At 41.9% G+C, this 12101-nt stretch overlaps 1 protein-coding gene across 2 annotated transcripts in view; it reads right to left on the reverse strand.

The window, feature by feature from the left end:
- Window positions 1-12101, reverse strand: part of LOC754769 (twitchin) — a 127369-nt gene that overhangs the window by 52282 nt on the left and 62986 nt on the right. For both annotated transcript variants that reach the window (XM_030973794.1, XM_030973795.1), the window contains 17 exons: window positions 11909-12059; window positions 10970-11164; window positions 10220-10327; window positions 9544-9731; window positions 8891-9002; window positions 8167-8318; window positions 7333-7462; window positions 6793-6980; window positions 6042-6156; window positions 5407-5709; window positions 4673-4954; window positions 3857-4159; window positions 3022-3324; window positions 2250-2537; window positions 1451-1750; window positions 731-1033; window positions 107-267 (listed from right to left, as the gene is read on the reverse strand). In XM_030973794.1, coding sequence (XP_030829654.1) covers window positions 107-267; window positions 731-1033; window positions 1451-1750; window positions 2250-2537; window positions 3022-3324; window positions 3857-4159; window positions 4673-4954; window positions 5407-5709; window positions 6042-6156; window positions 6793-6980; window positions 7333-7462; window positions 8167-8318; window positions 8891-9002; window positions 9544-9731; window positions 10220-10327; window positions 10970-11164; window positions 11909-12059 — 3582 coding nt within the window. The remainder of the gene's footprint in view (window positions 1-106; window positions 268-730; window positions 1034-1450; window positions 1751-2249; window positions 2538-3021; window positions 3325-3856; window positions 4160-4672; window positions 4955-5406; window positions 5710-6041; window positions 6157-6792; window positions 6981-7332; window positions 7463-8166; window positions 8319-8890; window positions 9003-9543; window positions 9732-10219; window positions 10328-10969; window positions 11165-11908; window positions 12060-12101) is intronic.

Genomic DNA, 12101 nt, shown 5'->3' on the forward strand with positions numbered 1-12101 from the left:
CAAGGGAAACAAAAAATGTGGTCTTTGTAGACTGGTGGTCCTTGTAGACAGGTGGTCACTAAAGCACAATTCACTGCACATAGAGAGATGACTCAGGTCTACTTACAGGAGTCCAGTCTCCCTTGGGACCTGGACCAGCCTTCCTCTTCTCAATGGTGTATCCCTTGATAGGTGCTCCTCCGTCAGATACAGGCTTGGACCAGGAGATAGCAGCAGAGTCCTTGGTCACCTTCTCCAGGGTTGGTCTGCCTGGAGCATCAGCAGGAACTAGTCAAGAAAGAAAAAAAGAATGGAATACAGCGTCATTGAACATTAAGTCCTCAGGACCTTCAGATTACAGGAGCTGTATCCCATCTCCTCAGCTGGGGAAACACATGTAAAGATACCAAATTGCATATTATTTGCATTGTTATAGTAAACAATGCAAAACTTTCCAAACAGAATGAAAATGAAGAATTCCAATAGATCTTTTAATGAAAGCTTCTTCTTTTAATTTTGTAGCATGTTAGTGTAGGCAGGTTAGGGCCATTAAGGAAAACACAAAAGGATGTCTTCAAGCTATTTAATGTACTGGTACCTACATTTTGTATCAATCTTGTTCATTTCTTTTTAAACACCTTTTTATTAGGAAGAGCAAACAACTTGAAAGGTGTTTTTTTCTTCTTCAAATTAAATAATGCCTTGAATAGCAAACTGAATGTCATTGCCAATCCTAATAAACTTCTCTTACGGATTGGATCCTTGGCCACCACTGATTCAGATGAGCGGCTAGGCTTGCCCTCTCCTGCATCGTTGGCTGCGATGACCCTGAACTGGTACTCTGTGCCCTCCCTGAGGTTGGGCACGGTGTAGACTGTGTCCCTGATGGGGAAGGAGTTGGCACGCTGCCACTCCCTGGCATCTGTGGGGTGGAACTCCACCAGGTACCCGGTGACGGGGCTGCCACCATCGTGATCAGGAGGTGCCCAGGACAGGTCTGCACTGATGCGGCTCATGGCATCTATCTTTGGTGCAGATGGTGCATCGGGCTCATCTAAAGGGGGATATGAATAATGTATCATTAAAAAAAACAATAATGACAGGTACTTGTATAGTATAATCATAATCTACACTGCAGGATTTTATGTAAATTGAGCTGTAAGTGGAGCTGTATAGCTTCCATGGTTGTATATATCTACAAGCGTAGCAACCTAGGAGCAATAATAACTCATACAAAAATAACTGACTCGACCTAAAGGGAGTTGACAGCTGGTTTAGTGGTTCAATTTTAGATCTGCCCACATAATAACCCAAGTTTGAATTTAAGTTATATCTTTAAGATGGCGACATTCAAAGGGAGACCAAAGCCTTTTAACACTGATATCTGATTGTCTTTAGAAAATTTTGGAAAGGATCGGGGTAAAATCCTACATGCAGATTGCAAAAGTCAATGTTCGGTACAAGTTCTTACCGAACGGAAGCTTGACCTTAACCTGGCGTCCTTCGAGGGGCTCACTGGTACCGTACTGGTTGATGGCACAGATACGGAACACGTAGTCGTTCTGGTAGACCAGGTCCTTCACCACACAGCTTGTGGTGGGTGCATTGGATGTGACCCGGGTCCAGAAGTCCTTCTTGGGGTCACGGCGCTCCACGGAGTAGCCGGAGACGGAGCTGTTGCCGTCTTGCTCTGGAGCCTTCCAGGTGAGGCGGACAGATTCCTTGGTGAACTCGGAGTACTCGATGGGGCCTCCTGGTGCAGTGGGTCGGTCTGTTGTAGGGATAAGAAAGTGGGTGACATGACCAATCTTCAGAACAGTGAAAAATTATGAGCAGTATGATTATTTTTTATTGTAAAGTCCACATTAATACATGAATCGAAGGTTGTGAATTGAGGAACAGACAGCAAGAAAGATGATACAAGGATAAATTTCACGTAAAATAACTACCCAACAACACTCAAAGAACTATCAAGCAAATCATAATCATATGGTGCAGCAAAATAGAATAGTCCTTCTTTAGTCATATATGTACCTTGTTTTAAATGCCTGTTTCATAAAGTAACAAAGCTTATAGAAAGCATTCTATTCAATGTTACAATCCTTGGTCACCCCAAGACTTTGTACAGCTTGCACCATGTAATGTATTTCTTGTATTGCACTTCTAAACAAGAAGAGATTTCTTCAGTGACTAAAATTCATTGGGATGATATCATGTACTCTTCCAAAAGAAACAAACATCCCAACGTCAAATATCATCTTAATACTTACCCAAGACAAGTACATTGAGTGAATAGCTGTCTGATCCGCGGCTGTTGTCCAGCTTGATCATGTACGAGCCCTGATCACCGCGCTCGGCGAAGGAGCAGAGCAGGGTGGAGTTGCTCTCGGTGGTATCGACGGTGAAGCGATCCGATGGCTTCATCTCCTTGTTGTCCTTCACCCATTCCACCCCAGGAGCTGGGGCACCGACGAACGGGACGTTGATGTCGAAGCGAGCTCCTGCCTTAATACGGAGGTCTCCGAGGCCGAAGCCACTGGTGTCAATCTTTGGCGCCTCTGTAGGAAGGTTGAAGAAAAGTTTATTTCAATTATGAGTTGCATAAGTACATGTAGTTGAAACTACAAAGGGAGCAACAAAATGAATGTATCATCATTTTTATGACCTTACTCAAGAGTTTTTGTTTACTTCTGCTTTTTAAACTCATTAGAGCCATTTTAAGCTACATTCAAATTGCGCTTTAAATTGGTGTCACCCTAGCACAAAAACAGAGATGTTGTTAGATACCCAGAACCAGTGAGATAGAACATGGGTCTGACCCACATTGGCCCCCAATTTTTTTTAAACTCCGGACCGACATAAATTTAAGAAATCAAACGGGGGGACCATGCATACAAACCCTTAAAACAATCAGAAAGAACCTCCTGTGAAAATAAGTAACTGTTGAGCCTTATCATGTGCAAGTATATTGTTTAATTACTCCGCTCCTTGACAGCAGGTGCCCTAGATGAACAAAACATGAAAGGAGAGTGCATGACTAACCGAACTGTGCCTTGGCGACATGGTGATCAGACTCCGGGCTGGGGGTGCTGAGGCCAGCCCTGTTTTCGGCAAACACCCTGAAGAGGTACTCGCGGCCGGGGATCAGGTTGGTCACGGTGTAGGCCAGCGTCTTGACTGGCTCACGGGTGGCCTTCACCCAGCGACTGCTGCGAGACTCCCTCCTCTCAACGATGTATCCGCTGATCTTGTCTCCTCCATCAGATGATGATGCGGTCCATTCGAGGTCAGCGGTGGTCTTGTCGTAGGTCGGGATGCTGGGTTTTCCTGGAGAGCTTGCAGCCTCTGTAATTGTTCATTCATTTAAAAAAAATTGATTAGAACATATGGAGAATACGTGTATGAACAGTAAAAGGATTACAAAAACAGAGCGCAGAATTAAATGAAATGTTAAAGTCTATGAATAAAGAAGAGTGTGAAATATAGAGGTAATTATCATCATGTATAATGAGAAATCCCTCCTGCAATGTCTGTCATTTCTTTAATTTTGATCCCTTCTGTGCCATGTGCAGCGAATCTTGGCAAAGATCTTGCGTGTTTTAGTATAATTGTTTTTTTTTCCTAAAAAAGTAATATGTACCAGCACTGCAATCTTTTTCCCCTAAGAAAATCTCTTTATGCCACATCTTACAATGAAGCAAGCATTGCAAATTGATTCCTCTGAAAGATCATTTTGTGACATTTCTTCAAAACTAGGTAGCACAGGATGGGATAATATATACAGTATTTATCAATACAGCAATTGCAAAAGAATCCATTAGATCATTTACCAACAATAACTTGAAGCAAAAAATAAGGATGATATCCACCGACTTACCATAAGGATTCTTAGCCTTCACCATTTCAGATTCCAGGGGCTCACTGGTGAAGCCAGCTGAGTTCTCAGCACGCACCCTGAACTTGTAGTTAGTCCCCTGGTTGAGCTTGGTGGCTACTCCCTTAGGGTCCTGGCAGAAGCCAGTCACCTTGGACCAGTAGTCGTCGTCGCCCTCCGACTTCTCGATGATGTAGTTGAGGATATCGCTGCCTCCGTCGTCTTCGGGTGCCTGCCATGCCAGCGAGCATTTGTCAGCGAAGACGTCGGAGATCTCGATAGGTCCACGTGGAGGACTTGGGCGATCTGGAATGGGAAGGTAGACAACATTGAATGACTGAAGGAAGTGAAGAACACTTTTATTACAGCTTGCATTACACTAGTCTTTGCATTAAATATGGACACAAAGTTTCCATTCAACTTGAACTAAATAGGACTACAAACATGGTTGTTTGATCGATATTGGTAACTAACTTTATCCATGCCATGGGTGGTAAATTCCACTCAACACCCTAAAGAGTGTTCTACATGTACATGTACATGTTTAGGCTTATATGTTGTTAGTTGTATAAAGATAGTTTTCTTTAAATGACTAAATACTTACACATATGTAATAGCTTTTTCGTTTACAAGGGTTTATCCTTGAAACAGAATCAGAACTCCAACTTCAAACTCTTTAAAATTTATCCAGATAGTTATTAATCAACTTAATAAAGTAAACAGGGGCTTAGAAATGAAGATTATCTTGGACTAACAATTGAGTTACATGTAATGCCTTCACACCCAAACAAATCCCAGAGAGAAGTCTTATGATCTCACCCTGGACAATGACATTGCAGCTTGTCTTGACATCGCCAGAATCATTGGTCAGTTTTAGCTCGTAGGTTCCAGTGTCTGACTTGTCGGCCATCTTGACCTTGACCTCGGTCAGTTCCTCCTCGTTCTTGAGGCCCACATGGTCTGAACCAGTGACCTTATTACCATTGAGAGTCCAGCTGATCTCTGGGGCTGGGGCAGCCTCGAAAATAACGGAGAGGACAAATTCCTGGCCAGCCTTGATCTTGATGTCACGCAGCTTATCTCCCTTGAGTGTGGGGCGAGCTGAAAAGCACAAACACCATCAAGTACAGGAGAGGTTAGAGGGGGCTATTACCTAACTTTTCTACTGGGTTGCCAGCTAGGCAACCTACGTGATTGTTTAGGTTGCCAAACGCGACTTCTAATGTCTATCAACAGTGAGGGGCACACAATAAAATGGAATGATAACAGTGATATTCTTTTAATTCCTAGAAGGGCAACGAAACCAGGATGTTAAGAGTGTCTGGCAGAATAGTAATCAATCATTAGCACTCTGGTAATTGCAGATTTTGTGCCCAGGTTAGCAATCCTGTTAAACAGAGACTTTCATACTTTACATGTACATCACATTTTCAACAGCTATATTCTTGTGCTACAGAGTATAAGGACATGACATTCTATGTTATAGACGTTGGTGGAAGTTGGGCAGGGTCATCAGCATTTTGAGGATTCAAAAAAAGTCCCAAGAAACTCACCAAACTTTGGCTTTGTCTTCTGGGGTGCCGAGCACTCGCTGGGCTTGCCAGTACCAGCCTTGTTGACGGCCGCTACCCTGAACTCCAGTTCCTTGTTGACCGGGAGGTTGTCCACCTTGTACTTGGTGCCCTTGACGGGGCTAGTGGTGACCTCCTGCCAGCGGGTGCTACCTACCTCTCGCTTCTCGACGACGTAGCCCTCGATGGGTGCACCACCGTCCTTCTTGGGCTTGGCCCACTCGAGCTCGACGAAGTCCCTGTCAAAGTCAACGACTGCTGGTACGCCTGGTGAACCGGGCTCATCTGTGAAATAAACAATGTGCATCAAGTATGAGATGCAGAACTACAGAACTGTACAGAAGATGTAGAGCAAAGTTCTTACAGGGGACCAATCAACAAAAACGTGTTCCCTCTGTATAATTTAAAGTAGCATCCTGCATAAAAAATATCAGCTTCAATATTACTACAGTAACTGTAAAGAGGTATTGCAAGACAGTTTTATTACAAGAACTGCAGATATAGATATAGAGAAAAGCGACTTGTGAGAAAATGAGTCAACACATCCAAATAAAATTCTGAAAATTTGGAAAATGCATTAAATCATCTTATGACATCAAAATACTGATTTGACATACCATATGGGTTCTTGGCAACTACAGACTTGGAAGCTTCAAGCCATTTGCTGACTCCCTCTGAGTTCTCGGCTGCAACACGGAACATGTACTCAGTGCCTTCCACAAGACGGGTCACCTAATGAGGTTTTAAATACAAATTGTAGAATGGTGTATCATCTTCTGTTCATCTTCGGTTACAATAAATTCAGTGAAGTTCATTAATTGCTTTCCATTCAACTGAATTACAAAATCTACCGGTATTTAAAGCACTTGCTAATAATCTGGAAAATTATGTTTGAAGTTTTGGGAAACAAGGTGAATTAATAGTATGTCCAAAGAAAGGAGGAAATTATAGCTTTTTAAATGAGGTTAACAGCAAGAATGAAGTGTGTTGTAACTACAAGTATTTACAAATTATAACTATTCAGAATATAAATATATATATTCATATATGTTATTGCGAATGTTGTAGATATGTGAAATAAAGTTCCCTGAAAGGGTTAAAAAGAAAGGAAAACAAAAAAATTACTTTTCAGAAATATGTTACAAAAACAGTATTTTGTTTTCTTTGTTTTCAAAGGCTGCTATTTTATTGATCATGGCGATGTCTCCTTGTATAGTACTTGTATCTGCCACTGCCTAAGCCAAACTGAGCTAGTAATCATACTTGGTGATTACAAGCATATTACTGCCCATCAACACAAGTTACTTTGCAAAGGCTCTTTTTACCAATACATGTATTTTTGTAAAGGATTCTAGTCCAGGCCCATACCTTCATAGTGGTATCCTTGGTGGTGTCGTTGATGACAGACCATCCCGATCGGCGGACGTCACGTCTCTCCACGATGTAGTTGGAGAGAGGAAGTCCACCGTCATCTTCAGGTGCGTTCCAGGTGAGAGTGAGGTACTCTGAGAAGATATCAGTGATCTCAAGAGGAGCCTTAGGCGCAGATGACTTGTCTAGAGGAAAAAGAATTTTAAAATCAATGTTGAATTCCTATACTTGATCAAGAAAATAGGGATGATTGTCTAGAGGAAAAAGAATGTTAGAATCAATATCGGATTTTTATACTTGATCAAGAATAAGGGGATGATATCATTCTTTTTTAACAAGTTAGACATTGGTCAAAATCACCAAATTGACTGCACTTTATTACAGCCAGCATGTACACAACACTATAACTGAAATTAATTTCAAGCTAGATCCTGGTAAAAAGCAATTACTGGTTAGTCATCATTCCCATAATCATGAGAGTGTCTTGCAGAGGGGTCATTATTTTACATATCAAATATCTAGACGAAGCTTTCTTACCTATGACAGTGACTTGTGCGGTGGCAGTCTCTGTACCGTGAGCGTTTTGGACAGTGACAGTGTAGCCACCAGAATCTGCTCGGGCAGCTCCCCAGGTAGACATCTCCGACTCCACAGGGGTGCTTCGCATCTGAGAATAAAATGCATGAGTCGTTATTGAAACTTTTATTCTTCAATATTTGATCATCATCTACAGTGCTATTGAATATTAAACGTATGGTGTTAAGCACCGAAAGAGACCTAATGTACATCTGCATTGGGTATCATTTCTACCATGTAGTATGGTACTACTGTCCAAGTCCATCAATTGGAACTGGGGTAAATACAAGATTTTGAACCTGAAACACCCCTCTCCCCCCTCTCCCACCCACCCACCCTCCCTCAAGTTGTTCTAACCACAGATATATACGTGTACACCTTCTAAACACCAAACATTCCTGACTCTAAGATTTGGGTCTGCACAAACAAAATGTATGTCATCATAATGGAATACTTGTGAAAGAGAGTGCAAGAAATGCTTGTTACCACAGTCAAACCTACTTTAGCAATCCTACTGTATGGAAAAACGACATGTCTACAGATCGAGCCACTATATTGTTTCATTACCTTTGAAATAGTGTATCTCATTGGAATATGTGTTGAAAGAAGTCTGCACCTGCGTATAAAGATTATTTATTGAACATATCTCAACGATGGTCTTTCTATTCAGGTTTGCCTGGGCTGACAAATTCTTACATTCTTTTACAAACAGCAATGATTTCTAGACTGATATATTCTGGAAAGGGGATAATCAACCTATACATGTACAAGAGAAGTTCATGATTGCCATCTTACCTTGACCCTCTCATCGCCGACCAGTTCCTTGGAGCTGTGAGACCATTTGGCGGTTGGGTAGGGGGTTCCGGAGAACTTGAGGTTGAGCTTGAAGGTCTGTCCAGCCTTCACCGTCTGGTCTTTCATGTTCTTCAGCTCAAGCTTGGGTGGGACTGGTAAGAGAAACAAGTTTTAATTGAATTTGCAAGTCCACAAGAGGTATATGGTCTTGGAAACAAGGAGATACTACTAATTGACATTCATATCAAATGGTTTTTATTCACAAATCCTGTCCTTCAACCTGTGAAATAATTTTTCTATACCCTATTTTATCAAGTTAGTTACAAATGAAAGCTTTTGATATCAGCAATTGATATCCTTTCTAAATAATGATGGTGATTAATTCTCTTGTTAAAAAGAAAAACAACTTGTGGGGCTCCTTGTGATTTCTCATTCAACCAAACCTAAACACTGGCAACTCAGTATGCATGTTGCTGGTCAATGAAGAATAGCATAAGAAAGTAACCTGCAAGTCGCAAACACTCTCATGCTGTATGAATGTATCTGTTATCCACTGAAGCCCATAACTTACATTTTTCTATCATATTATAACTTTGATAACATAAGATTATATCATTAGATGATTATATGTAAAAGTAGGTTGTTGACAGGTACCAACTTTGGGTAGCCTTTTATGAAATATCACAAAAAAGGTCCCTGGTAAATCTGCAGTTAAAAAGCTTACTTTCAGGATCCTTGGCAGTGATTGCTCCCGTCTTGTTGGATGGCTGACTGGGACCGGCCTCGTTCTCGGCGATAACTCGGAGATCGTAATCTTGTCCTTCCTCAGCAGGAACCTATACAAAGAAAACGACGTAAAAAATTACAAAGCATGTCAAGAAAAGAAAATACGGGATGACATAGAAATTGGAAGTCAATTATACTACATAGTTGATGGATGATAAGTACAACAAGACAAAAGAGTTGACACTCTTCATATTTTCAGAACAACATCAAACTGAGGGGTATTTCTTGAAGGGACCACGGGATCGCTGTGTACAAGATTTGTACACCAATTAATGGTATCTTCACCAAGTCTAGTGCCAGCAAGTTATGACCTACCGCACATGTAAACTGACTACCATCTTCCTTTAAAGCGGGACTGCACTACTTGTAGCTACTCACGCCCTCTATATAGCCAACAATGCCTGAGCGGTAACATTGGTCCCCCATGATCCCCTTTTTCTTAAGTTCATTGAGAGCTGATTTGATAAGATAACCACCTGTCAGCTAGTAACCATGCAGGGAGGTATAATCCCTCCGGGCCAAACTAGTGCAGATATGCTTTAACAACTTCATCTATGGAAGTTCAAGGAATTCAGTATCAAGTAGACTCACAGTGAACTTGGTTCCCCTGATGGGCGACTTGTTGACCCTCTCCCACCTGTTGGTGTCTGGGTTGAGCTTCTCTACGTGGTAGCCCGAGATGGGGCTGCCTCCGTCCTGCTTGGGCTTGGTCCATTCCAAGGGGATCTTGTCCTTGGTGACGTCACCCACGACAATGTCTCCTGGTGCAGAAGCAGGGTCTGGAGTGGAAGACAAAAGAAAAGATGAGAATCATAAACTGACAGATACATGAAAGTAAAGCTGGTTAAAAACAGTAGGCTTACAGTTGCACCATGTGAGAAAGGGGGAGGATTGGGGAGTCCTGAAAAGGTTACTCTAAAGTATAACATGAGAGGTCTTTGCAGTCTGAAGATGAGGTTCAGACCGAAACTTACAAATGGATTCAGAGAAACAAGCTGTAGTGTGCAATTATACAGAAGACTGTGCACTGCTACGGAACTATTAATGCATAGCAATTTAATAAACATCAGAATCATATCTTATCACAACCATCCAACTGTGGAAGTCATTTCTCAAGCATCAAATGAGCGGTCCTTATGACAAACCGTGGTCTGAAACGCGTCAAAAAGCATCATATGACGCACATAAACCTAGGCTTGTCTACTAACCTCCTTTGTGAATTCGGGCCATTAAGTGTAAAATGAAGGGAGTTTGGAGCAGAACTTACCAATGGGTTCCCTGGCGAGAGCAGCATTGCTTGGTTTGCTAGGCTCGCTGGTTCCGACCTTATTGCTGGCTGATATCCTGAATTGGTATTCAGATCCCTGGGTAAGACCTAGAATGGAACAAATCAGGAAAAAGATATATCTTGACATCCTCGGAGAAGACCTGAAGCCGTCAGTCCTCTGGTTGCTTAAATACTAACAAGCATTTATGCTTACTTGGCAGTCCGACAGGTAAAATAACCACCACTACTACTATTATATTGGCTTTGTTTTGTAAGCTGTTTCTCATGAACAGTGCTGTCTTTACAGGATAGAAGAGTTCTGTTAATGATGGAAAACATTTTGTGAGCTTTCTTTTTCTTTTTTATTCATTCGCGGATGAATGTCATTGAAGCGATGTCATATGAAACCCTCGAATAGGACGTTGATTGGAGGCCCTGTGTAGTAGAAGAGAGTCACCACCTTTATAGGTCAAGAACCCACTGCACTATTCTTTTAAAAGAAGGGGAAAACCTGGTGTAGTCGTCCACCTGCACACCCTAATCAGTTATACAGGGAAGAGAGACTTGAGGGTTACAGTTCACTTTTCGCCTCCCAGGCACAGGTGATGCCGAATACTTAATAATAATAATAATAATAATATTTCAAATAAGATGAGAAATAGTTAGTTTTGACGCAAGTTTGATCGCATCAGGTTCACTTGTAACTTCTTTCTTTATAAAGTCAAGCCAATGGCAACTATGATCACTCACCAGTTACGGTGTGCTTGGTCTTGTTGATGTCCTCCTTGGTGGCCTTGGACCATCTGTTGCTGGAGGTTTCCTTCTTCTCCAACATGTATCCGGTGACGGGACGTCCTCCGTCGAATCCTGGTTTGGACCACTCCAGAGAGATGCAACCGTTGGCGGTGGCTATGACTTTGGGTGCGTCAGGAGCATCAGGGGGTTCTACATCCAAGAAGAAAATTAAGATTAAGTACCATCAATTCTTAAGTATAGCAATGGTAGGGAGATAAATAATCCATCAGGAGGGCGTTTTACAAAACTTGTCATCAGTGATAAATGACAGTTTTTGTTATAAGCTACTGAAATCCTTGTTTCTGATTTGTTATCATCAGAGTTGTTACTGATCTTTGTCATTTGTCAATGAAAAAAGGCTTTGTGAAATGTCCTCCTGTTCTTTTGGAGCTTGAAGATACCTAGTTCCAAACCAAGTCAATGAGCTTGAGGCATAAATGTACATGTATATATATTATCTTGTCATTCAATATAATCATTAGCAGCAGCAGCAGAAGTAGTAGGAGCACCATAATCATCATCATCACCGTATCGTCATCATCATCACTATATCATCATCGTCATTACCATCATTATTACCATCATCATCGTCATTTACTTATTCCCATCATCATCATAATCGTCATCATTAATTAGTATGTCCTCACTATTTCAACCACCACTTTTGCTATCATCAACTCCATAATCATCATCACTACCACCACCACCACCACCACCACCTCCATCACTACCTCCACCAAAACACCATCCCTACCACCATCACCATCACCACCACCACCACCACCACCACCACCACCACCACCACCACCACCACCACCACCACCACCATCACCACCAACACCACCAACCTTCACTATAAACACATAATCATGAGATAATCATAATCATAATTACCTGATGGTTCCTTGCACAGCTGAGGTTTGTCAGTCTGAGTTGGTTTGCTCGATCCCACAGCATTCACTGCAGAGACCTGGAAGAGGTACTCCTTACCCTCGGTGAGACCAGTGACTTGGTAGGTCTTGTCACGCACCCTGCTTTCAGCCACCTGTATTCAAACCAAGAGAACATGAGTAATTTTTTTAATGAA

Source organism: Strongylocentrotus purpuratus, unplaced genomic scaffold (genome assembly GCF_000002235.5).
Source record: "Strongylocentrotus purpuratus isolate Spur 01 unplaced genomic scaffold, Spur_5.0 spur5_scaffold_7, whole genome shotgun sequence".
Classification (NCBI taxonomy): Eukaryota; Metazoa; Echinodermata; class Echinoidea; order Camarodonta; family Strongylocentrotidae; genus Strongylocentrotus; species Strongylocentrotus purpuratus.